The 25,819-nt window shown below is 58.0% G+C and overlaps 2 protein-coding genes across 5 annotated transcripts; one reads left to right on the top strand and one right to left on the bottom strand.

Moving 5' to 3' along the window:
- Positions 1-238: 238 nt before the first annotated feature.
- ABHD8 (abhydrolase domain containing 8) lies at positions 239-22,786 on the bottom strand. 4 transcript variants are annotated; one of them, XM_032092484.1, is made up of 5 exons: positions 22,516-22,786; positions 6,840-7,566; positions 3,068-3,238; positions 1,842-2,058; positions 239-676 (listed from the first exon to the last, which is right to left on the bottom strand). In XM_032092484.1, the coding sequence occupies exons 2-5, from the start codon at positions 7,556-7,558 to the stop codon at positions 533-535; spliced, it is 1,251 nt and encodes a 416-aa protein (XP_031948375.1). In that variant the 5' UTR covers positions 7,559-7,566; positions 22,516-22,786; the 3' UTR covers positions 239-532. The 4 variants fall into 4 exon arrangements, with proteins under 4 accessions (XP_031948375.1, XP_031948374.1, XP_031948371.1 ...); XM_032092483.1 differs by having other exon boundaries at positions 22,568-22,655; XM_032092480.1 differs by lacking the exon at positions 22,516-22,786 and adding an exon at positions 22,187-22,288.
- Positions 22,787-24,479: 1,693 nt separating this feature from the next.
- MRPL34 (mitochondrial ribosomal protein L34) lies at positions 24,480-25,449 on the top strand. Its single transcript, XM_032092550.1, has 2 exons — positions 24,480-24,835; positions 24,938-25,449. The coding sequence occupies exons 1-2, from the start codon at positions 24,771-24,773 to the stop codon at positions 25,215-25,217; spliced, it is 345 nt and encodes a 114-aa protein (XP_031948441.1). The 5' UTR covers positions 24,480-24,770; the 3' UTR covers positions 25,218-25,449.
- Positions 25,450-25,819: the final 370 nt, after the last annotated feature.

A 25,819-nucleotide genomic window follows, 5' to 3' on the forward strand; every position in this document is an offset into this window, starting at 1 on the left:
GTGTCCCCGCTGTCCCCCCGGTGTCCAGGACCGGCTGTGCCGTGTCCCCGCTGTCCCCCCGGTGTCCAGGACAGTCTGTGCCGTGTCCCCGCTGTCCCCCGGTGTCAGGGACAGTCTGTGCCGTGTCCCCGCTGTCCCCCCGGTGTCGCGGACCGGCTGTGCCGTGTCCCCGCTGTCCCCCCGGTGTCAGGGACAGTCTGTGCCGTGTCCCCGCTGTCCCCCCCGGTGTCAGGGACAGTCTGTGCCGTGTCCTCGCTGTCCCCTCGGTGTCCAGGACCGGCTGTGCCGTGTCCCCGCTGTCCCCCCGGTGTCCAGGACCGGCTGTGCCGTGTCCCCGCTGTCCCCCCGGTGTCGGGGACCGTCTCCGCCGCCTTGCCGAGCTCCTTCTCCCGGCCCTGCACATCCCAACCTGGGGGAGCCTCCTCGCTCCATCCCCAGGGAAACAAACGGGGCTCGGTGGCTCCGGCCGAGCCCTCTCGGCGCTCCGCCTCTCCCGAGGGAGCAGCCCGGTGTCCCGGCGTGGCGCTGGCCTTTATTTGGTGTCGCCGTCGCCTGCGGCCGTGTCGGGCTCCCACAGGACGAACTCGTGCAGCAGCGTGTTCACGGTGTCGGGACACTCCAGCATCACCATGTGGCTGCCCTCGTCGATCACCTTCAGGAAGGCGATCAGCAGGATCTGGGGGTGGGCAGTGCCAGGATGAGCTCCCTGAGGGGTGCCAGGAGACCCCAGCCACTCAAAAGTCCCTCTGCCCTCTCCCTCAGGATCCTAAATACCGAGATGAACCCCCTGGGTGGTGCCAGGAGACCCCAGCCCCACAAAAGTCACTTTGCCCCTCTCCCTCAGCAGTGGCAGTGCCAGGATGAACCCCCTGAGTGGTTCCAGGAGACCCCAGCCCCACAAAAGCCACCCCCTGTCCCCTCCCTCAGCAGTGGCAGTGCCAGGACGAGCCCTCGGAGTGGTGCCAGGAGACCCCAGCCCCACAAAAAGTCCCTTTACCCCCTCCCTCAGCGGTGGCAGTGCCAGGACGAGCCCTCTGAGTGGTGTCAGGAGACCCCAGCCCCACAAAAGTCACTTTGCCCCTCTCTCTCAGCGGTGGCAGTGCCAGGACGAGCCCTCGGAGTGGTGTCAGGAGACCCCAGCCCCACAAAAGTCACTTTGCCCCTCTCTCTCAGCCGTGGCAGTGCCAGGATGAGCCCTCGGAGTGGTGCCAGGAGACCCCAGCCCCACAAAAGTCACTTTGCCCCTCTCTCTCAGCCGTGGCAGTGCCAGGATGAGCCCTCGGAGTGGTGCCAGGAGACCCCAGCCCTCAAAAGCCACTCCCTGTCCCCTCCCTCAGCGGTGGCAGTGCCAGGATGAGCCCCCTGAGTGGTGCCAGGAGACCCCAGCCCACAAAAGTCACTTTGCCCCTCTCTCTCAGCGGTGGCAGTGCCAGGACGAGCCCTCGGAGTGGTGCCAGGAGACCCCAGCCCCACAAAAGTCACTTTGCCCCTCTCTCTCAGCCGTGGCAGTGCCAGGATGAACCCCCTGAGTGGTTCCAGGAGACCCCAGCCCCACAAAAGTCACTTTGCCCCTCTCTCTCAGCAGTGGCAGTGCCAGGATGAGCTCCCTGAGTGGTGCCAGGAGACCCCAGCCCCACAAAAAGTCCCTTTACCCCCTCCCTCAGCAGTGGCAGTGCCAGGATGACCCCTCTGAGGAGTGCCAGGAGACCCCAGCCCCACAAAAAGTCCCTTTACCCCCTCCCTCAGCAGTGGCAGTGCCACGATGACCCCTCTGAGTGGTACCACAAAGCCCCCAACCCCCCGTCCCCCCAAAACCCCCTTGCCCACGCTGTGCCCCCTACCTCGGCCATCCTCTGGTCCTCCTCGACGGGCACGAACTTGTCGTGCATGCCATGGACCAGCAGCACGGGCACGGCCAGCTCGGCGTGGTACACCTCGTCGCCCTCGGGCCAGTACTGGCCGCTCATCATGGCCCGCAGCACGAAGGACGAGACGTTGAAGGCGTTGCCCTCCTTCAGCAGCTGCTTCTCTTTGGCACCTTGGCGGGCAAAGCCGGCCCTGGCACGGGGAAAGGGGTGGTCCCAAAATCCGGGGGGAGGGCAGGGGGGAGGGTGAACACCCCATTCCCTCAGAGGTCACTCCCTGTCCACTCCCTTGGCAGTGGCAGTGCCAGGGTGACCCCTCTGAGGGGTGGCAGGAGACCCCAGCCACCCAAAATCCATCCCCAGTCCCCTCCCTCAGCCGTGCCAATGCCACCGTGCCCCCCTGGGTGGTACCAGCCACCCAAAATCCATTCCCAGTCCCTTCCCTCAGCCATACCAATGCCACCGTGCCCCCCTGAGGGGTACCAGGAGACCCCAGCTCCCCAAAATCCATCCCCTGCCTCAGAGTGGCAGTGCTGGGATGACCCCCAACCTCCCAACCCCCCCAAAATCCATCCCCAGTCCCCTCCCTCAGAGTGCCAATGCCAGCATCACCCTCCTGGGGGGTACCAGGAGACCCCAGACCCCCAAAATCCACCCCCAGTCCCCTCCCTCAGCCGTACCAATGCCACCATGCCCCCCTGGGTGGTACCAGGAGACCCCAGACCCCCAAAATCCATCCCCTGCCTCAGAGTGGCAGTGCTGGGATGACCCCCAACCTCCCAACCCCCCCAAAATCCATCCCCAGTCCCCTCCCTCAGAGTGCCAATGCCAGCATCACCCTCCTGGGGGGTACCAGGAGACCCCAGACCCCCAAAATCCATTCCCAGTCCCCTCCCTCAGCCATACCAATGCCACCGTGCCCCCCTGAGGGGTACCAGGAGACCCCAGCTCCCCAAAATCCATCCCCTGCCTTAGAGTGGCAGTGCTGGGATGACCCCCAACCTCCCAACCCCCCCAAAATCCATCCCCAGTCCCCTCCCTCAGCCATGCCAATGCCACCATGCCCCCCTGAGGGGTACCAGGAGACCCCAGACCCCCAAAAATCCATCCCCAATCCCCTCCCTCAGCCATACCAATGCCACCCTACCGCCGTGGGTGGTACCCAGCCCCCGTCACCGCGGTGCCAGGCGGAGGGCACTCACTTGAGGAAGCTCCAGGCCAGGCAGGGGGACAGGCAGTGCAGCACGCACGGGGGGAGGTTGAAGATGGAGCACAGGCTGGGCTCCAGCGCCGTGGGGCCGCCGCCGTTGATCATGATCACCTTGTGCACCAGCTGCGGGTACTCGTGTGCCAGGAAGGTGCAGAAGGACACCCTGAGGGGACAGCGGGCACAGCGCGGTGAGGCCGGGGGGATGTCGGGGTGATGCCGGGGTGAGGCCGGGGTGAGGCCGGGGTGAGGCCGGGGTGATGCCGGGGTGAGGCCGGGGTGAGGCCGGGGTGATGCCGGGGTGATGCCGGGGTGAGGCCGGGGTGAGGCCGGGGTGAGGCCGGGGTGATGCCGGGGTGAGGCCGGGGTGAGGCCGGGGTGATGCCGGGGTGATGCCGGGGTGAGGCCGGGGTGAGGCCGGGGTGAGGCCGGGGTGATGCCGGGGTGATGCCGGGGTGAGGCCGGGGTGAGGCCGGGGTGATGCCGGGGTGAGGCCGGGGTGAGGCCGGGGGTGATGTCGGGGTGATGCCGGGGTGATGCCGGGGTGATACCGGGGTGATGCCGGGGTGATGCCGGGGTGATGTCGGGGTGATGCCGGGGTGAGGCCGGGGTGAGGCCGGGGTGATGCCGGGGTGAGGCCGGGGTGAGGCCGGGGTGAGGCCGGGGTGATGTTGGGGTGAGGCCGGGGTGATGTCGGGGTGAGGCCGGGGTGATGCCGGGGTGAGGCCGGGGTGAGGCCGGGGTGATGTTGGGGTGAGGCCGGGGTGAGGCCGGGGTGAGGCCGGGGTGATGCCGGGGTGATGCCGGGGTGATGCCGGGGTGAGGCCGGGGTGAGGCCGGGGTGATGCCGGGGTGAGGCCGGGGTGATGCCGGGGTGAGGCCGCGGTGATGCCGGGGTGAGGCCGGGGTGAGGCCGGGGTGAGGCCGGGGTGAGGCCGGGGTGATGCCGGGGTGATACCGGGGTGAGGCCGGGGTGATACCGGGGTGATGCCGGGGTGAGGCCGGGGTGATACCGGGGTGATGCCGGGGTGAGGCCGGGGTGAGGCCGGGGTGAGGCCGGGGTGATACCGGGGTGAGGCCGGGGTGATGCCGGAGGGATGGAGTGGGGGAGGTCGGAGGAAGCTTGGGGGAGGGGGTGGTGGTTGTGGTTGTGGGTGGGATAAGGTGTGATCCGGTCCTGTGCCATGCCCATGGTCCTGTGGCATCGCTGGAAGTGTCCCTGGACAGGGCTTGGAGCACCCTGGCACAGTGGGAGGTGTCCGTGCCCATGCCAAGGTGTCCCATGCCCGTGCCAAGGTGTCCCATGCCCGTGCCAAGGTGTCCCATTCCCATGCCAAGGTGTCCCATGCCCGTGCCAAGGTGTCCCATGGTCACATCCCAGCCCTGGAAGTGCCCCTTGGAGCTCCCTGGCACAGTGGGAAGTGTCTGTGCCCATGTCCATGTCCCATTCCCATGTCCCTGTCCCATGCCCATGTCCCATGCCCATGCCAAGGTGTTCCATGCCCACGTCTCATCCCTGGCAGTGCCCCTTGGAGCACCCTGGCACAGTGGGAAGTGTCCCATGCCCATGCCAAGGTGTCCCTGCCCATGCCAAGGTGTCCCATGTCCCTGTCCCATCCCTGGCAGCGTCCCTTGGAGCACCCTGGCACAGTGGGAGATGCCCCTGCCCATGCCAAGGTGTCCCATGCCCACGTCCCATCCTTGGAAATGCCCCTTGGAGCACCCTGGGATAGTGGAAGGTGTCCCATGTCCCATGCCCATGTCCCTGTGCCATCCCTGGAAATGTCCCTGGACAGGGCTTGGAGCACCCTGGCACAGTGGGAGATGTCCCTGCCCATGGCCATGCCCATGCCAAGGGGTCCCATGGCCACATCCCATCCCTGGAAATGCCCCTTGGAGCACCCTGGCACAGTGGGAACTGTCCCATTCCCACATCCCATTCCCACATCCCTTTCCCATTCCCACATCCCTGCCCCATCCCTGGCAGTGCCCCCTGGAGCCCTGGCACAGCTGAAGTTCTCCCTGCCCACCCCAGGCCTGGCACCAGAGGATTTTTAATCTCCCTTCCAACCCGACCGCTCCCGGATCCTGCGATCCCAAGGATCCGGGCCTGGGCACCCGTTTTTGGGGCAGAGCAGAGGAGGGGATTTTGTGCCATCCTGCCCTGCCCAGCCCTCCGTGGGCACTCTCCGGGCTGCCCCAGCCTTGTCCTGGGCTAATCCCGCCCGGCTCCGAGCCAATCCCGCCCGGCTCCGAGCCAATCCCGCCCGGCTCCGAGCTGGCTCCGACTCCTTCTCCGCCTAATTGACTTTCCTGGGTTTATCCTATTTATAGTCCCTGCCGTGCCAGCTGCACTCCGGGATTAGCTGGGCACGGGGGCAACCCCATGGGCACTCCGAATCCCGGGAGAAATCGCCCAGAACGGGAACCCCACACGGGTAAAATGTGGGATTTGTGGCCATTCCCACCGAGGCCAGGTTTTCTGGGATGATCCCATCCCATTCCCAACCCCAAGGGCACTCAGGGGCTCTGAATCCCGGGATAAATCCCCCAAAACTGGAACCCCACAACCCCAAAACTCAGGGTTTTGGGGTGTTCCCTACTAAGGAGAAGTCGGAATTTTTCCTGGGATGATCCCACCCCATTCCCAACCTACTTTCCCATAGGAATGCCCGATCAGGATATTCCTCTTCTTGGTGCAACGCTTGAACACACTGCATTTAGGAACTCAGAATCCCGAGATAAATCCCCCAAAACTGGAACCCCACACCCCCAAAACTCGGGATTTGTGGCCATTCCCACCAAGGCCAGGTTTTCTGGGATGATCCCACCCCATTCCCACCCTCCTTTCCCATAAGAATGCCCGATCAGGATATTCCTCTTCTTGGTGCAACGCTTGAACACACCGCATTTAGGAGCTCCAAATCCCGAGATAAATCGCCCAAAACTGGAACCCCACACCCCCAAAACTCGAGATTTGTGGCCATTCCCACCAAGGTGGGGCTGGGGGATTTCCTGGGATGATCCCACCCCATTCCCACCCTCCTCACCCATAGGAATGCCCGATCAGGATATTCCTCTTCGTGGTGCAACACTTGAATGCACCCCAAGGGCACTGAGGGGACTCCAAATAACCCCAAAACTGGAACCCCACACCCCCAAAACTCGGGATTTGTGGCCATTCCCACCAAGGCCAGGTTTTCTGGGATGATCCCATCCCATTCCCAACCCCAAGGGCACTCAGGGGCTCTGAATCCCGGGATAAATCCCCCAAAACTGGAACCCCACACCCCCAAAACTCGGGATTTTGGGGTGTTCCCTACTAAGGAGAAGCCGGAATTTTTCCTGGGATGATCCCACCCCATTCCCACCCTCCTTGCCCAATCAGGATATTCCTCTTCTTGGGGCAACGCTTGAACACACCGCATTTAGGAGCTCCAAATCCCAGGATAAATGGGATAAATCCCCCAAAACTGGAACCCCACACCCCCAAAATTCGGGATTTTTGACTGTTCCCACCAAGGTGGGGCTGGGGGATTTCCTGGGATGATCCCACCCCATTCCCACTCTCCTCACCCATAGGAATGCCCGATCGGGATATTCCTCTTCTTGGGGCAATGTTTGAATGCACCACATTTAGGAACTCAGAATCCCGAGATAAATCCCCCAAAACTGGAACCCCACACCCCCAAAACTCGGGATTTGTGGCCATTCCCACCAAGGCCAGGTTTTCTGGGATGATCCCACCCCATTCCCACCCTCCTCACCCATAGGAATGCCCGATCAGGATATTCCTCTTCTTGGCATAACGCTTGAACACGGCCCTCATATCCTCGGCCAGCGCGTAGAACGTGTAGGCGGCGGCCACGGGCGGCGCCGAGCTGCAGCCGTGTCCGGCCAGATCCGGAGCCACCACCTCATATCCCAACTTGGAAAAAAATTCCAGCTGCTCCTTCCAGATGTCCAAAGAGCCGCCCACGCCGTGGATGAAGAACAACACCACATCTCCGTGCGTGCCCTTGCAGCTCGTGATGCGCTTCTTGCAGTCGATGCTCACCACCTTCTTCGGTTTGCGCTTCCGACGCTTCCCGGCCGCCGCCGCTCCATCCTTGCCCGGAATTCCCGTTGCATCCGACATTTCCAACTCCACGGTGCTGTTGGGATCGCCGGAGGCGTTGTGGCACTGCAGGATCTCGGAGCGCACGGCGTCGCCCAGGTTCTCGATGAGCAGCTGCCCGTTGCGGTAGAGCGTGATGCGCCGCTTGCAGTGCACCGTGCCGCGCTCCGTCGTCGCCGTCGTCTCCTCCGGTTCCTCCGGGAATTCCGGACGTTTGGGAATGTTGTGGCGGATCCGGAGGATTCTCCCGGGTTTCACTTCCAGGAAGGTGTAGCCGTCGTCGGATTCAACACTGTCCAGAGGCCCCACGGCGTTGGGGGTCTTGCCCAGCAGGCAGCACAGGAGCCCGTCGGCGATGCTGGTCAGCATGGTGATCCCTGGAAAAAGGGGGGAAATCGGGGATTTGGCCCCAATTCCGGCAGCGGGAGGAGCGGTGATGGTTTTGTTGCTGTCCCAGTTTGGGGCTGGCTGGGGGGGAATCTGGCTGGGGGTGGGTTTGGGGGGCTGGGGGTGGCCACAAAAGCGGAGCTCAAAAGGTGCTGGGCTTGAACCAAGAGGGATCCAACATTCCCGATCCCGCTTTTTCTGGGTCACATCGCTGGCACGGAGCCCTGAAGTCCCTGTCAGTCAACCACAGCCCTTGGAGCAGGAATTTGCTCCATTTTAGGGAAAAACATGGAAAAAAACCCTTTGGGATTAAGGAGGTGCCCCAAAAGCAGAGCCCAAAAGCTGCTGTGCCCGATCCCAGAGGGATCCACATTCCCGATCCCGCTTTTTCTGGGTCACATCCCTGTCCCTGAGCCCTGCAGTTCCCATCAGGGAATCCCTGGATTTGGAGCTGGGATCTGCTCCATTTTAGAGAAAAACATGGAAAAAAAGCCTTTGGGATTAAGGAGGTGCCCCAAAAGCAGAGCCCAAAAGCTGCTGTGCCCGATCCCAGAGGGATCCGACATTCCCGATCCCGCTTTTTCTGGGTCACGTCCCCGGCACTCAACCACAGCCCTTGGAGAAGGAATTTGCTCCATTTTAGGGAAAAACATGGAAAAAAAACCTTTAGGATTAAGGAGGTGCCCCAAAAGCAGAGCCCAAAAGCTGCTGTGCCCGATCCCAGAGGGATCCGACATTCCCGATCCCACTTTTTATGGGTCACGTCCCCGGCACTCAACCACAGCCCTTGGAGAAGGAATTTGCTCCATTTTAGGAAAAAACCTGGGGAAAAAAAACCCCCATTCCGAATTAAAAATTCCTCTTTTTCCAAGCAACGCGGAGCTGCAGCCCCGGGAATGCGGGAATGCGGGAATGCAGGAATGCAGGAATGTGGGAATGAATTATTTATTTCTCCCGATTAAATATAAATTCAGCTCTGGTCGAGGCAGGAATGGCAGGGATGGGATTGGGTTTAATTAAAATCCCTCCAGGAAATGAACCAGGGAATGCTGGGGGGATGTGGAATTGTCCCCAGAACTGGGATCCTGCAGGGATGGGAACTGGGATCCTGTAGGGATGGGAACTGGGATCCTGTAGGGATGGGAACTGGGATTGGGATCCTGCAGGGATGGGAACTGGGATCGGGATCCTGCAGGGATGGGAACTGGGATCCTGTAGGGATGGGAACTGGGATTGGGATCCTGTAGGGATGGGAACTGGGATCCTGTAGGGATGGGAACTGGGATCGGGATCCTGTAGGGATGGGAACTGGGATCCTGTAGGGATGGGAACTGGGATCCTGTAGGGATGGGAACTGGGACTGGGATCCTGCAGGGATGGGAACCGGGATTGGGATCCTGTAGGGATGGGAACTGGGATCGGGATCCTGTAGGGATGGGAACTGGGATGGGGATCCTGCAGGGATGGGAACTGGGATCCTGTAGGGATGGGAACTGGGATGGGGATCCTGCAGGGATGGGAACTGGGATCCTGCAGGGACGGGAACTGGGATCCCGCAGGAATGGGAATTGGGATCCTGACCCCGCAGGAATGGGAATTGGGATCCTGTAGGGATGGGAACTGGGATTTGGATCCTGTAGGGATGGGAACTGGGATCCTGTAGGGATGGGAACTGGGACTGGGATCCTGCAGGGATGGGAACTGGGATCGGGATCCTGTAGGGATGGGAACTGGGATCCTGCAGGGACGGGAACTGGGATCCCGCAGGAATGGGAATTGGGATCCTGACCCCGCAGGAATGGGAATTGGGATCCTGCAGGGATGGGAACTGGGATCCTGATCCCACAGGAATGGGAACCGGGATCCTGACCCTGCAGGAATGGGAATTGGGATCCCACAGGAACGGGAATTGGGATCCTGACCCCGCAGGAATGGGAACTGGGATCCCACAGGAACGGGAATTGGGATCCTGACCGTGAAGGAACGGGAATTGGGATCCTGACCCCGCAGGAATGGGAACTGGGATCCCACAGGAACGGGAATTGGGATCCTGACCCTGCAGGAACGGGAATTGGGATCCTGACCCCGCAGGATCCCGGCTGCTCCAGGCCGGCGATCCGGGCACCGATTCCCTGGGCGCAGCCGGAATGGTTCATCCTGGGAATGCTGCCAGCTCCGGGAACAGCCGCCAGGCCTGGATCCTCCTCGAGACTCCCACGCAAACCCCACGGAGCATCCGGGTGTGGAATGGGATCGGGAACGGGCAGGGGGCTCCTGATCCCTTGGGGCTCTCCCGAAACTGGGAATGGCAATGCCGGCTCTGCACGGATCGGTGCCGAGCTGGGATCCATGAATTCCCGCTGGATCCCAGCCCATCCATGCGGGATCCGATCCCTGCTGAGCTGCGAGATCTCGGAGCTGCTCTGTGGGGCCGCAATTCCAGCTGGGATCCCGATCCAAGGAATGGCAGCGGCCCGGCCGGAGCCATGGCCGGAGCCGTGGCCGGAGTGTCCAGCTGTCCTTGCCGGACACGGGCAGCTCCTGATCCCAAAGCTCCGAGCTGGGAATGCTGAGCAGAGGGATGGAGCAGCCGGAAAACCCAGTGGGATTTGGGAATCCCGGATCGCGCCCGGCTCAGCCTGTGGAATCGGGATCCTACAAATGCCCGTCCTCCACGGCGCGGGGAGCCGGGAATGGAGCGGGAATGGGATTCCCGGAGCTGAACTGCTCCTGGGAATTCCCAAATGGATTTGTGGGATGGCTCTGGAGTTGGGAGCTCTGGAGGAAGATCCAGGGAATCTGGAGAGCCTCGGAGCTGCCTCCGGCTCCGGATCCCTCTGGAAGGGCTGGATCCGCTCGGATACACCCAGGTTGGAGATCCAGGTCCGGGATCTGCCCATCCCTGACGGATCCTGCACAGACCCCCCCGAAATCCTGGAATTAAGGCCAGGAAATCCCGGTGGGATCACAAAATCCACTCCTTATCCCTAAAGCGCCGCATCCCGGTGCCTCTCCGGGATAAATCCCGGCGGGAATTGGAGGTTGTGGGAATTCAGCTCCATCCCGGCGTCGGGAAGGGAACAATTCCCGTCTCGCACCTCCCACGCGTTCCATGACCCCGCTCCGGCGGCAGACGGGAACATCCAGGGAGGAAAAGGGCTGGAAAAGGATCCAGATGGATGCCAGGAAGGTGGGAATGATGCCGGTTGCCATGGAAACGGGATGGGGGGGGGGGGGGTGGGACACACGCCATTATCCCAACCCCCCCTTCCCGCCTCATCCCGGCTCCTTCCCAGCCCCGCTGCCGGCGGCATTTCGGGAATGCCCGGTACGTAAGGGTGGGCACGGCAGGGGGGCGGGAACGGCGGGATCCGGCCGCGGGATCGGGATGAGGGATCCGGCCTTGGGATCCTGACACTGGGATCTGGCACTGGGATCCGGCCTTGGGATCCTGACACTGGGATCTGGATGAGGGATCTGGCCTTGGGATCCTGACACTGGGATCTGGATGAGGGATCTGGCCTTGGGATCCTGACACTGGGATCTGGCTTTGGGATCCTGACATTGGGATCCTGACACTGGGATCTGGCACTGGGAACCGGCCTTGGGATCCTGACACTGGGATCTGGATGAGGGATCTGGCCTTGGGATCCTGACACTGGGATCTGGCTTTGGGATCCTGACATTGGGATCCTGACACTGGGATCCGGCCTTGGGATCCTGACACTGGGATCTGGATGAGGGATCTGGCCTTGGGATCCTGACACTGGGATCTGGCTTTGGGATCCTGACATTGGGATCCTGACACTGGGATCTGGCACTGGGAACCGGCCTTGGGATCCTGACACTGGGATCTGGATGAGGGATCTGGCCTTGGGATCCTGACACTGGGATCTGGCCTTGGGATCCTGACACTGGGATCTGGCTTTGGGATCCTGACATTGGGATCCTGACACTGGGGTCTGGCCTTGGGATCCTGACACTGGGATCTGGCTTTGGGATCCTGACATTGGGATCCTGACACTGGGATCTGGCACTGGGATCCGGCCTTGGGATCCTGACACTGGGATCTGGATGAGGGATCTGGCCTTGGGATCCTGACACTGGGATCTGGCTTTGGGATCCTGACATTGGGATCCTGACACTGGGATCTGGCCTTGGGATCCTGACACTGGGATCTGGCTTTGGGATCCTGACATTGGGATCCTGACACTGGGATCTGGCACTGGGATCCGGCCTTGGGATGCTGACACTGGGATCTGGATGAGGGATCTGGCCTTGGGATCCTGACACTGGGATCTGGATGAGGGATCCTGACACTGGGGTCCGGCCTTGGGATCCTGACACTGGGATCTGGCCTTGGGATCTGGCCCTGGGATCCTGATGTTGGGATCCTGACACTGGGGTCTGGCTTTGGGATCCTGACACTGGGATCTGGATGAGGGATCCGGCCTTGGGATCCTGACACTGGGATCTGGCACTGGGATCCAGCCTTGGGATCCTGACACTGGGATCTGGATGAGGGATCTGGCCTTGGGATCCTGACATTGGGATCCTGACACTGGGATCTGGCTTTGGGATCCTGACATTGGGATCCTGACACTGGGGTCTGGCCTTGGGATCCGGCCTTGGGATCCCGATGTTGGGATCCTGGCACTGGGATCCGGCCTTGGGATCCCGATGTTGGGATCCTGACACTGGGATCTGGCCTTGGGATCTGGCCCTGGGATCCCGATGTTGGGATCCTGACACTGGGATCTGGATGAGGGATCCTGACATTGGGATCCTGACACTGGGATCTGGATGAGGGATCCGGCCTTGGGATCCTGACACTGGGATCTGGCTTTGGGATCCTGACACTGGGATCCTGATGTTGGGATCTCGACACTGGGATCCTGCCATTGGGATCCTGGAGCCCTTGGGATCCCACCTCGGGATCCTGACATTGGGATCCTGACACTGGGATCCAGCCTTGGGATCCTGATGTTGGGATCCCAACGTTGGGATCCAGCTGGGGGGATCCTGCCTCGGGATCTTGCTGTGGGATCCTGGAGCCCTTGGGATCCTGCTGAAGGGACGGGACACAGGGACACGGAATGGCACAGGGGACACGGGGGTGGCACAGGGGACACAGGGTGGCACAGGGACACGGGGCTGGCACAGGGGACACAGGGTGGCACAGGGACACGGAATGGCACAGGGTGACACAGGGGATGGGGTGGCACAGGGAACCTGGGAATGGCACAGGGGACATGGGAATGGCACAGGGGATGGGGTGGCACAGGGGACACGGGGCTGGCACAGGGGATGGGGTGGCACAGAGGACACGGGGGTGGCACAGGGGACACAGGGTGGCACAGGGACATGGAATGGCACAGGGGATGGGGTGGCACAGGGGACACGGGGGTGGCACAGGGGATGGGATGGCACAGGGGATGGGGTGGCACAGGGGACACGGGGCTGGCACAGGGGACACGGGGTGGCACAGGGGACACGGGGCTGGCACAGGGGACACAGGGTGGCACAGGGGCATGGGATGGCACAGGGGATGGGGTGGCACAGGGGACACGGGGTGGCACAGGGCATGGGATGGCACAGGGGATGGGGTGGCACAGGGGACACGGGGCTGGCACAGGGGACACGGGGTGGCACAGGGGACACGGGGCTGGCACAGGGGCATGGGATGGCACAGGGGATGGGGTGGCACAGGGGACACGGGGCTGGCACAGGGAACTTGGGAAGGCACCAGGGACATGGGAATGGCACAGGAAAAGCGTCACCTGCCCCAAGCTGCCCCCGGTGGCCCCGGCCCCGCTGGGTCCCTGCACAGGGACAGCCCCGAATCCCAAAAATCCGGAATGCTGGGAATGGCCAAAAGCTCCCCCTGCTCAGGGAGACCCCTCATCCCTGCCGAGGGAAATCCTGGGAAATCCTGAATCCCCAAAAAAATCCCAAATCAGCCCAAGGACGGCGTTTCCCACAGGGCCAGCCTTGGATCCAGAGAATCCCAAAAACCCAGAGAATCCCAAAACCCCAGAGAATCCCAAAACCCCCAAAGAATCCCAAAAACCCCAGAGAATCCCAAAACCCCCAAAGAATCTCAAAACCCCCAGAGAATCCCAAAAACCCCAGAGAATCCCAAAACCCCAGAGAATCCCAAAACCCCCAAAGAATCCCAAAACCCCAGAGAATCCCAAAACCCCCAAAGAATCCCCAAACCCCAAAGAATCCCAAAAACCCGAGAGAATCCCAAAACCCCAGAGAATCCCAAAAACCCCAGAGAATCCCAAAACCCCAAAGAACCCCCAAAACCCCAGAGAATCCCCAAAACCCCAAAGAATCCCAAAACCCCAAAGAATCCCCAAACCCCAGAGAATCCCAAAAACCCGAGAGAATCCCAAAACCCCAAAGAATCCCAAAAACCCGAGAGAATCCCAAAAACCCGAGAGAATCCCAAAACCCCAGAGAATCCCAAAAACCCCAAAGTATCCCCAAAACCCCAAAGAATCCCAAAACCCCAAAGAATCCCCAAACCCCAAAGAATCCCAAAAACCCGAGAGAATCCCAAAACCCCAGAGAATCCCAAAAACCCCAGAGAATCCCAAAACCCCAAAGAACCCCCAAAACCCCAGAGAATCCCCAAAACCCCAAAGAATCCCAAAACCCCAAAGAATCCCCAAACCCCAGAGAATCCCAAAAACCCGAGAGAATCCCAAAACCCCAAAGAATCCCAAAAACCCGAGAGAATCCCAAAAACCCGAGAGAATCCCAAAACCCCAGAGAATCCCAAAAACCCCAAAGTATCCCAAAACCCCAAAGAATCCCAAAACCTCAAAGAATCCCAAAACCCCCAAAGAATCCCAAAAACCCCAAAGAATCCCAAAAACCCCAGAGAATCCCAAAACCCCAAAGAATCCCAAAAACCCCAAAGAATCCCAAAAACCCCAAAGAATCCCAAAAACCCCAAAGAATCCCAAAAACCCCAGAGAATCCCAAAACCCCAGAGAATCCCAAAAACCCCAAAGAATCCCAAAAACCCCAGAGAATCCCAAAAACCCCAAAGAATCCCCAAAACCCCAGAGAATCCCAAAAACCCCAAAGAATCCCAAAACCCCAAAGAATCCCCAAAACCCCAGAGAATCCCAAAACCCCAAAGAATCCCCAAAACCCCAAAGAATCCCAAAACCTCAAAGAATCCCAAAACCCCAGAGAATCCCAAAAACCCCAAAGAATCCCAAAACCCCAAAGAATCCCAAAAACCCCAGAGAATCCCAAAACCCCAAAGAATCCCCAAACCCCAGAGAATCCCAAAAACCCGAGAGAATCCCAAAACCCCAGAGAATCCCAAAAACCCCAGAGAATCCCAAAACCCCAGAGAATCCCAAAACCCCAAAGAATCCCAAAAACCCCAAAGAATCCCAAAAACCCCAGAGAATCCCAAAAACCCCAAAGAATCCCAAAAACCCCAAAGAATCCCAAAACCCCAGAGAATCCCAAAAACCCGAGAGAATCCCAAAACCCCAAAGAATCCCAAAAACCCGAGAGAATCCCAAAACCCCAAAGAATCCCAAAAACCCCAAAGAATCCCAAAACCCCAAAGAATCCCAAAAACCCCAGAGAATCCCAAAAACCCAGAGAATACCAAAACCCAGAGAATCCCAAAACCCCAAAGAATCCCAAAACCCCAGAGAATCCCAAAAACCCAGAGAATACCAAAACCCAGAGAATCCCAAAACCCCAAAGAATCCCAAAACCCCAGAGAATCCCAAAAACCCGAGAGAATCCCAAAACCCCAGAGAATCCCAAAAACCCCAGAGAATCCCAAAACCCCAAAGAATCCCCAAAACCCCAGAGAATCCCCAAAACCCCAAAGAATCCCAAAACCCCAAAGAATCCCCAAACCCCAAAGAATCCCAAAAACCCGAGAGAATCCCAAAACCCCAGAGAATCCCAAAAACCCCAAAGTATCCCAAAACCCCAAAGAATCCCAAAACCCCAAAGAATCCCAAAAACCCGAGAGAATCCCAAAAACCCGAGAGAATCCCAAAACCCCAGAGAATCCCAAAAACCCCAAAGTATCCCAAAACCCCAAAGAATCCCAAAACCTCAAAGAATCCCAAAACCCCCAAAGAATCCCAAAAACCCCAAAGAATCCCAAAAACCCCAGAGAATCCCAAAACCCCAGAGAATCCCAAAACCCCAAAGAATCCCAAAAACCCCAAAGAATCCCAAAAACCCCAGAGAATCCCAAAAACCCCAAAGAATCCCAAAAACCCCAAAGAATCCCCAAAACCCCAGAGAATCCCAAAACCCCAGAGAATCCCAAAAACCCCAAAGAATCCCAAAAACCCCAGAGAATCCCAAAAACCCCAAAGAATCCCCAAAACCCCAGAGAATCCCAAAAACCCCAAAGAATCCCAAAAACCCCAAAGAATCCCAAAAACCCCAGAGAATCCCAAAACCCCAAAGAATCCCCAAAACCCCAAAGAATCCCAAAACCCCCAAAAAATCCCAAAACCCCCAAAAAATCCCAAAACCCCCAAAGAATCCCAAAAACCCTGGAAAAGCGAAGAATCCGCAGGATCCGAGGGGGTTTGGGGGGTTTTTTTTGGAGCTCTGAGAGCGGAGGAATGGAAGGAACTCCTGGTGGGACTTTCGCTTTGGGAATTGAATTCCCAGTGGGAAAACAGAGGGAAAAAAACCCCGATTTCCCTCGGATTTATTCATCCCCAGCCGGTTTTCCCTGGATAAAAGGGTGGGAATGCTGTCGGGAAGGGTTTTTTTTTTTTCCAAGCGTGGAAGCAGCTCTGGAATTGTCGAGGTGGAGGAAGGGAGGGAGCGGTGCCGGGATTTCAGCGGGATGCAGAGGGATGGGATGGGGGGTGGGGGGGCAGGGCACGGCTGGGAAAGGGGAGAATTCCCAAGGGATGCGGGTGGGAAAGGGAGCGGGGGAAGGGAAGAACTGTAGGGAAAAGGGCTGGGAAAGGGGAATATCCCTAAGGAAAAGGGAGCAGGGAAAGGGAATTATCCCTAAGGAAAAGGGCTGAGAAAGGGGAACATTCCTAAAGGAAAAGGGCTGGGAAAAGGAGGAGGGAAAGGGGAGCGTTCCTAAGGAAAAGAGCTGGGAAAGGGGAATATCCCTAAGGAAAAGGGAATCGGGGAAAGGGAATCGGGGAAAGGGGAACAGGGAAAGAGGAACGGGGAAAGGGGAATATTCCTAAGGAAAAGGGAATATGGAAAGGGAATTATCCCTACGGAAAAGGGCTGGAAAAGGAGGAAGGAAAGGGGAGCGTTCCTAAGGAAAAGGGAGCAGGGGAAGAGGAGCAGGGAAACGGAATTATCCCTAAGGAAAAGGGCTGGGAAAAGGGAACAGGGAAAGGGGAACAGGGAAAGGGGAACATTCCTAAGGAAAAGGGAACATGGAAAGGGAATTATCCCTAAGGAAAGGGGAGCAGGGAAAGGGGAGCATTCCTAAGGAAAAGAGCTGGGAAAGGGGAATATCCCTAAGGAAAAGGGAATCGGGGAAAGGGAATGGGGGAAAGGGAAGATCCGTATGGAAAAGGGCTGGGAAAGGGGAATCGGGGAAAGGGGAACAGGGAAAGGGGAATATCCCTAAAGGAAAAGGGCTGGAAAAGGGAATCGGGGAAAGGGAAGCAGGGAAAGGGGAACATTCCTAAGGAAAAGGGGCTGGAAATGGAGCAGGGAAAGGGAGCAGGGAAAGGGAGCAGGGAAAGGGAAGATCCGTATGGAAAAGGGCTGGGAAAGGGAATCGGGGAAAGGGGAGCAGGGAAAGGGAATTATTCCTAAGGAAAAGGGCTGGAAAAGGGGAACATTCCTAAAGGAAAAGGGCTGGGAAAAGGAGGAGGGAAAGGGGAGTGTTCCTAAAGGAAGAGGAGCAGGGAAAGGGGAACATTCCTAAGGAAAAGGGAGCAGGGGAAGGGAACCGGGGAAAGGGAATGGGGGAAAGGGAAGATCCGTATGGAAAAGGGCTGGGAAAGGGGAATCGGGGAAAGGGGAACAGGGAAAGAGGAACGGGGAAAGGGGAATATTCCTAAGGAAAAGGGAATATGGAAAGGGAATTATCCCTACGGAAAAGGGCTGGAAAAGGAGGAGGGAAAGGGGAGCGTTCCTAAGGAAAAGGGAGCAGGGAAAGGGAAGATCCGTATGGAAAAGGGCTGGGAAAGGGAATCGGGGAAAGGGGAACAGGGAAAGGAGAACATTCCTAAGGAAAAGGGAACATGGAAAGGGAATTATCCCTAAGGAAAGGGGAGCAGGGAAAGGGGAGCATTCCTAAGGAAAAGGGCTGGGAAAGGGGAACAGGGAAAGGGGAATATCCCTGAGGAAAAGAGCTGGAAAAGGAGGAGGGAAAGGAGCAGGGAAAGGGGAACAGGGAAAGGGGAGCATTCCTAAGGAAAAGGGCTGGAAATGGAGCAGGGAAAGGGAAGATCCGTATGGAAAAGGGCTGGGAAAGGGAATCGGGAAAAGGGGAGCAGGGAAAGGGAATTATTCCTAAAGGAAAAGGGCTGGGAAAGGGGGAGGGAAAGGGGAACAGGGAAAGGGGAACATTCCTAAGGAAAAGGGAGCAGGGGAAGGGAGCAGGGAAAGGGAATTATCCCTAAGGAAAAGGGCTGGGAAAGGGGAACATTCCTAAAGGAAAAGGGCTGGGAAAAGGAGGAGGGAAAGGGGAGCGTTCCTAAGGAAAAGGAGCAGGGAAAGGGGAACATTCCTAAGGAAAAGAGCTGGGAAAGGGGAATATCCCTAAGGAAAAGGGAGCAGGGAAAGGGAATGGGGGAAAGGGGAGCAGGGAAAGAGGAACGGGGAAAGGGGAACATTCCTAAAGGAAAGGGAGCAGGGAAAGGGAGCAGGAAAAAGGGAACATTCCTAAGGAAAAGGGAGCAGGGAAAGGGAATCGGGGAAAGGGAGCGGGGAAAGGGAAGATCCGTATGGAAAAGGGCTGGGAAAGGGGAATTGGGGAAAGGGGAACAGGGAAAGAGGAACGGGGAAAGGGGAATATTCCTAAGGAAAAGGGAATATGGAAAGGGAATTATCCCTAAGGCAAAGGGCTGGGAAAGGGGAACAGGGAAAGGGGAATATCCCTAAGGAAAAGGGAGCAGGGAAAGGGAATCGGGGAAAGGGAATGGGGGAAAGGGAAGATCCGTATGGAAAAGGGCTGGGAAAGGGGAATCGGGGAAAGGGGAACAGGGAAAGTGGAACATTCCTAAGGAAAAGGGAACAGGGAAAGGGAATTATCCCTAAGGAAAGGGGAGCAGGGAAAGGGGAGCATTCCTAAGGAAAAGGAGGAGGGAAAGGGGAACAGGGAAAGGGGAGCAGGGAAAGGGAATTATTCCTAAAGAAAAGGGCTGGGAAAGGGGAACAGGGAAAGGGGAATAACCCTGAGGAAAAGAGCTGGAAAAGGAGGAGGGAAAGGGAAAAGGAAAAGGGAACAGGGGAAGGGAGCAGGGAAAGGGAATTATTCCTAAGGAAAAGGGCTGGGAAAAGGAGGAGGGAAAGGGGAACATTCCTAAGGAAAAGGGCTGGAAAAGGGGAATATCCCTAAGGAAAAGAGCTGGGAAAAAGGAGGAGGGAAAGGGGAACATTCCTAAAGGAAAAGGGCTGGAAAAGGAGGAGGGAAAGGGGAGCAGGGAAAGGGGAACATTCCTAAGGAAAAGGGAGCAGGGAAAGGGACCAGGGAAAGGGGAAAAATCCCTAAGGCAAAGAGAAGGGAAAGGAGGTCGGGGAAAGGGGGAAAATCCCTAAGGAACAGGGCTGGGAAAGGGAACAGGGAAATGAGAGCATCCATAAGGCAAAGGGAAGGGAAAAGGGAACATTCCTAAGGAACAGGGCTGAGAAAAGGGAGCAGGAAAAGGGGAATTATCCCTAAGGAAGAGGGAACAGGGAAAGGGAGCAGGGAAAGGGGAGCAGGGAAAGGGAACAGGGAAAAGGGGGATCATCCCTAAGGAAAAGGGAAAAGGGAAAGGGGAACATTCCTAAGGAAAAGGGAGCAGGGAAAGGGGGATCATCCCCAAGGAAAAGGAAACAGGGAAACGGAATTATCCCTGCGGAAAAGGGAAAAGGGAACATTCCTAAGGAAAAGGGAGCAGGGATCATCCCCAAGGAAAAGGGAGCAGGGAAAAGGGAATTATCCCTAAGGAAAAGGGAACATTCCTAAGGAAAAGGGAACAGGGAAAGGGGGATCATCCCCAAGGAAAAGGGAACAGGGAAACGGAATTATCCCTACGGAAAAGGGAACATTCCTAAGGAAAAGGGAACAGGGAAAGGGGGATCATCCCCAAGGAAAAGGGAACAGGGAAACGGAATTATCCCTACGGAAAAGGGAACATTCCTAAGGAAAAGGGAACAGGGAAAGGGGGATCATCCCCAAGGAAAAGGGAACAGGGAAACGGAATTATCCCTACGGAAAAGGGAAAAGGGAACATTCCTAAGGAAAAGGGAACAGGGATCATCCCCAAGGGAAAGGGAGCAGGGAAAAGGGAATTATCCCTACGGAAAAGGGAGCAGGGAAAGGGAGCAGGAAAAGGGGGATAATCCCTAAGGAACAGGGAGCAGAGAAAGGGAACAGGGAAAGGGAACAGGGAAAGGGAATTATCCCTAAGGAAAAGGGAACAGGGAAAAGGGATCATCCCCAAGGAAAAGGGAGCAGGGAAAAGGGGAATTATCCGAGGAAAAGGGGAGCAGGGAAAGGGAACAGGGAAAAGGGGGATCATCCCTAAGGAAAAGGGAAAAGGGAAACGGAATTATCCCTACGGAAAAGGGAAAAGGGAACATTCCTAAGGAAAAGGGAGCAGGGAAAAGGGAATTATCCCTACGGAAAAGGGAGCAGGGAAAGGGAGCAGGGAAAGGGATCATCCCTAAGGAACAGGGCTGGGAAAGGGAACAGGGAAAGGGAACAGGGAAAGGGAATTATCCCTGAGGAAAAGGGAAAAGGGATCATCCCTAAGGAAAAGGGAGCAGGGAAAAGGGAATTATCCCTAAGGAAAAAGGAGCAGGGAAAGGGGAATTATCCCTACGGAAAAGGGGAGCAGGGAAAGGGAGCAGGAAAAGGGGGATAATCCCTAAGGAACAGGGCTGGGAAAGGGAACAGGGAAAGGGAACAGGGAAAAGGGAATTATCTTTAAGGAAAAGGGAGCAGGGAAAAGGGGAGCAGGGAAAGGGGGATCATCCCTAAGGAAAAGAGAGCAGGGAAAGGGAGCAGGGAAAGGGAATTATCCCTAAGGAAAAGGGAACAGGGAAAGGGAATTATCCCTAAGGAAAAAGGGAGCAGGGAAAAGGGAATTATCCCTACGGAAAAGGGAAAAGGGATCATTCCTAAGGAAAAGGGAGCAGGGAAAAGGGGAGCAGGGAAAGGGGGATCATCCCTAAGGAAAAGAGAGCAGGGAAAGGGAGCAGGGAAAGGGAATTATCCCTAAGGAAAAAGGGAGCAGGGAAAAGGGAATTATCCCTGAGGAAAAGGGAACAGGGAAAGGGAATTATCCCTAAGGAAAAAGGGAGCAGGGAAAAGGGAATTATCCCTGAGGAAAAGGGAGCAGGGAAAGGGAATTATCCCTAAGGAAAAAGGGAGCAGGGAAAAGGGAATTATCCCTGAGGAAAAAGGGAGCAGGGAAAAGGGAATTATCCCTGAGGAAAAGGGAGCAGGGAAAGGGAATTATCCCTAAGGAAAAAGGGAGCAGGGAAAAGGGAATTATCCCTGAGGAAAAGGGAGCAGGGAAAAGGGAATTATCCCTACGGAAAAGGGAAAAGGGATCATTCCTAAGGAAAAGGGAGCAGGGAAAGGGAGCGGGAAAAGGGATCATTGCTAAGGAAAAGGGAGCAGGGAAAAGGGAATTATCCCTAAGGAAAAAGGGAGCAGGGAAGGGGAATTATCCCTAAGGAAAAAGGGAGCAGGGAAAGGGAATTATCCCTAAGGAAAAAGGGAGCAGGGAAAAGGGAATTATCCCTGAGGAAAAGGGAGCAGGGAAAGGGAATTATCCCTAAGGAAAAAGGAGCAGGGAAAGGGGAATTATCCCTGAGGAAAAGGGAGCAGGGAAAGGGAGCAGGGAAGGGGAATTATCCCTACGGAAAAGGGAAAAGGGATCATTCCTAAGGAAAAGGGAGCAGGGAAAAGGGAATTATCCCTACGGAAAAAGGAGCAGGGAAAGGGGAATTATCCCTACGGAAAAAGGAGCAGGGAAAGGGGAATTATCCCTGAGGAAAAGGGAGCAGGGAAAGGGAATTATCCCTAAGGAAAAAGGGAGCAGGGAAAGGGAATTATCCCTACGGAAAAAGGAGCAGGGAAAGGGGAATTATCCCTACGGAAAAAGGAGCAGGGAAAGGGGATCACCCCCAAGGCCTCCTGTCCCCTTTCCCCCCCAGCTTTTTTCGGAAGCACGGAAACCTCGGCACACAAAAGATCCCGCAGCTCCCGGCCCTGCCCGACCCCTCCGTGCCACCAAATCCCCCCCCGGGAATTCCCAGCGGGATCGCTCCCGGTTCCCGGCGCGGAGCCGGATCCCTCGGTGGGAAGCAGCCTCTGGAATGCGGCTTTGGAATCACGCACTGGAAGCCTCACGCGCCTCTCCCCACCCCCTCCCCGGGCAGGTTGATGGCACGCACCCCACTGGGAAATTCCAGCCGAAATTCCAAGGGGATTTTTTAGGAGCCTCACACAGCGATGCTGCCCCCGCCGTTGCATCACGAGGGGATTCATCCCTTGCCTTGGATTTCCAGGAGAAATCCCTCCCCTCCTCCTCCTCCTCTCTCCTTTTTCCCTCCTCCTTCCCAGCTACCTGGAGAAATCCAGGTCCTTTCCAAACCTCCGGCCCTACAACATCCAAAGCCCGCCGCTATCCCAAATCTATTCCCGATGGGAAGAATTCCCGCATTTTCGGCTCGTTTTGCAACCCCCCCCCCCCCCTTTCCCCTTCCCCTCCCCCCAAAATCACCTTTGGCGTCAGGACATTCCCGCAGCGCCGCAGAGGGAAAAGCGCCGCTCACCTCATGGATTGCCGACGCTTGCCAGGGGGTCGGGCTGGGAAGAAAAGCTTGGAATTCCCGCAGAATTCCCGATGGAAAAGCAGAGCAGGCGATGCCCGAGGCGGTGGGAGCAGGATGGTTCAAATCCCGATTTTTTTTTTTTTTTGGGGGGGGGGGGGGGGTTTGGTTTTTTTTTTTGTTCTGCAAAAGGCGGGAGGGAGAAAATCCCTTCAGCTCCGCTCAGCCGCCCCAAAATCCCCCCAAATTGCCCCAATTCCTCCCCTTCCCGCTTGTCCCCGGCTCCATGGGGACTCGGGGGGGTTTGTCCTTGGAGCTGTCGCCATGGAAAGCCCCGAAATCCCTCCTAAGGAGGCGGGACCTGGAGCTGATGGACACCGGAAAGAGCCAGTGGCTGCCGGGGGGACGGGAGGGGGACGGGGATGGGATGGGGATGGGGATGGGAATGGGAATGGGAATGGGAATGGGAATGGGAATGGGATGGGATGGGATGGGATGGGATGGGATCAGTGGGATGGAATGGGGATGGGATCGGTGGGATGGGGATGGGGATGGGGATGGGATGGGATGGGATGGGATGGGATGGGATGGGATTGATGGGATGGGATGAGATGGGATGGGATGGGAATGGGATGGGATGGGATGGGAATGGGATGGGATCAGTGGGGTGGGATGGGGACAAGGATGGGATGGGAATGGGACAGGGATGGGGACGGGGGCAGGGATGGGGATGGGATGGGATCAGTGGGATGGGATGGGACAAGGATGGGATGGGATGGGGATGGGAATGGGAACGGGAATGGGACAGGGATGGGACAGGGATGGGGATGGGGACAAGGATGGGATGGGATGGGATTGATGGGATGGGATGGGGACGGGGATGGGAATGGGATGGGATGGGGACAGGGGCAGGGATGGGATGGGGACAGGGACGGGGAGAGGGATGGGAATGGGACAGGGATGGGGATGGGAACAGGGATGGGGATGGAATGGGAACAGGGATGGGAATGGGACAGGGAGGGGACGGGACAGGGCCAGGGGTGGCGTTTGGGATGGGGTTGGTGGCGGTGTGGTGGCTGTGGGGTGGCAGAGGGCACGAGCGTGGCAGTGCCCTGAGTGTGGCAACGCCACAAACGCAGCAGTGTCACAAACGTGCCACAGGTGTGGCAGTGCCAGGGCCAGTGCCAGGAACGTGGCAGTGCCACAACCACGTCAGTGCCACGAAGGTGTTGGTGCCACGAAGGTGACACTCGTGTGGCGGTGCCAGGAACGTGGCAGTGCCACAACCACGTCAGTGCCACGAAGGTGACACTCGTGTGGCGGTGCCAGGAACGTGGCAGTGCCACGACCACGTCGGTGCCACGAAGGTGACACTCGTGTGGCAGTGCCAGGAACGTGGCAGTGCCACAACCACGTCAGTGCCACGAAGGTGACACTCGTGTGGCGGTGCCAGGAACGTGGCAGTGCCACGAAGGTGACACTCGTGTGGCGGTGCCACCTTGGTGTCGCAGCTCAGGTGCACCGAACACCCCCCAAGGCTGCGACAGGAGGACGAACACCGAGCCAGGGCTGAGTTTTGGGTTTATTTTCAGCCAGTTTGGGGTTTGGCAGGGTTGAGCCTCATTCCTGACAGGCCAATTCCTGCTGGGACACAAAAGCTGGGAGCTGTTCCTGCTCTTGGGGTAGGGCTGGGATTGGTCCAGGAAAGGAACAGTGGGATCCTGGAATGGTTTGGGTTGGAAGGACCTTAAATTCCATCCTCTCCCACCCTGGGATGCCTCCCACTGTCCCAGCGTGCTCCAGCCTGGCCTTGGACACTTCCAGGGATCCAGGGGCAGCCACAGCTCCTCTGGGAATTCCATCCCATTCCCTCCCCACCCTCACAGCCGGGAATTCCTTCCCGATATCCCACCCGAATCTCTCCTTTTCCCATGGGAAGCCATTCCCTGCGTCCTGTCCCTTCATCCCTTATCCCAAGCCCCTCTCCAGCCCTCTGGGAGCCCTTTTAGGCCCTGCGAGCAGCTTTGAGGCCTGCATATCGCGCCGCGTATCGCGACAGCGCTGAGCACAACCCCCCTGGCGACAAGGCCGCAGTGGGGCTGTTGCCATGGTAACTCCGCCACGACTCCCCCACCCCCGAGGACTACAACCCCCATCAACCCTTGCGGCGCAGCGCAGGCTGTGATTGGCTGGGAGGACGGAGCCAATGGGGAGCGGCGTTGTTGGCGGGCGGAGCGCAATGGCGGCGCTGGGCTCGGTGTGGGGCCGCAGGTACCGGAGGGGAGCGGGCGGTGAAATTCCAACCGGAACCATTCCAAACCAACCCCTTCCTTCCCTCTCCTCACTCCTTGTTCTCTTTTCACTCTTCCCAAGGCTTGCCCTGCTGCACCGCTCCGTCCGCAGCCCTTTCCCGCTGCTCCCAAACCCTCTGGAGCCGCTTCCCAGCGCTTCCAACCCGTCCGTCCACGGCCGCATCCCGGTTCCAGCGTGGAATTTCCAGCAAATCCGTGGGAAATCCCGAGGGAACGAGTACCAACCCAACAACTGGAAGCGGAAGAGGACTCACGGCTGGATCAAGCGGATCAGCTCTGCCGGCGGGATCGCCGTGATCCTGCGCCGCATGCTCAAGGGCAGGAAATCCCTGAGCCACTGAGGGAGCCTCGGGAATCCGCCGGGAATTTGGGAATGATCCCGCCGGGAATTCGGGATGATCCCGCCGGGAATTCGGGATGATCCCGCCGAGCCGTGGAGGTGGTGCCCGGCCCTTGCTCCCGGAGGGGTTTGGGACGCGGCTGCTGCTTAAGTTGTGAAATTATCCTGGGGGGTTTTTTGTGTTTAAATGCCGAGGGTTTGTGTTTATTCCGAGATAAACGTGGGAATGCGAAGTGTGCTCGAATCGCGGCGTCTCGCCCGGGACTTCCGTGCGTTCGTTGTGCTGGGAAGGTTAATGAGGAGGGGGGAAGGATTCAGGGGGTGGAATTTAGGATTGTCCGTGTCAGCAGCGCCTCTGCGCCTTCGTTGCTCCATCCTGATCCCAGCACCACCTCTGGGATGGGATGGACGCGAAGAATTCTCCTCCTTCTCCCCGCGCCGCCTAATGAGCAGCCTCTTAATTAACGCGCCGACCCGCCGCCCAAACTACAACTCTCGGCACGCCCCGCGCCGCGCTCCATCCGGGTCCTCCTGCGCTTCACCCGCCCCACCCTTCCGCGCGGGCACTTCCTGCCTCAACCCAACCTTACTGTCGATGATTGA

Source organism: Corvus moneduloides, chromosome 28 (genome assembly GCF_009650955.1).
Source record: "Corvus moneduloides isolate bCorMon1 chromosome 28, bCorMon1.pri, whole genome shotgun sequence".
Taxonomy (NCBI): Eukaryota; Metazoa; Chordata; class Aves; order Passeriformes; family Corvidae; genus Corvus; species Corvus moneduloides.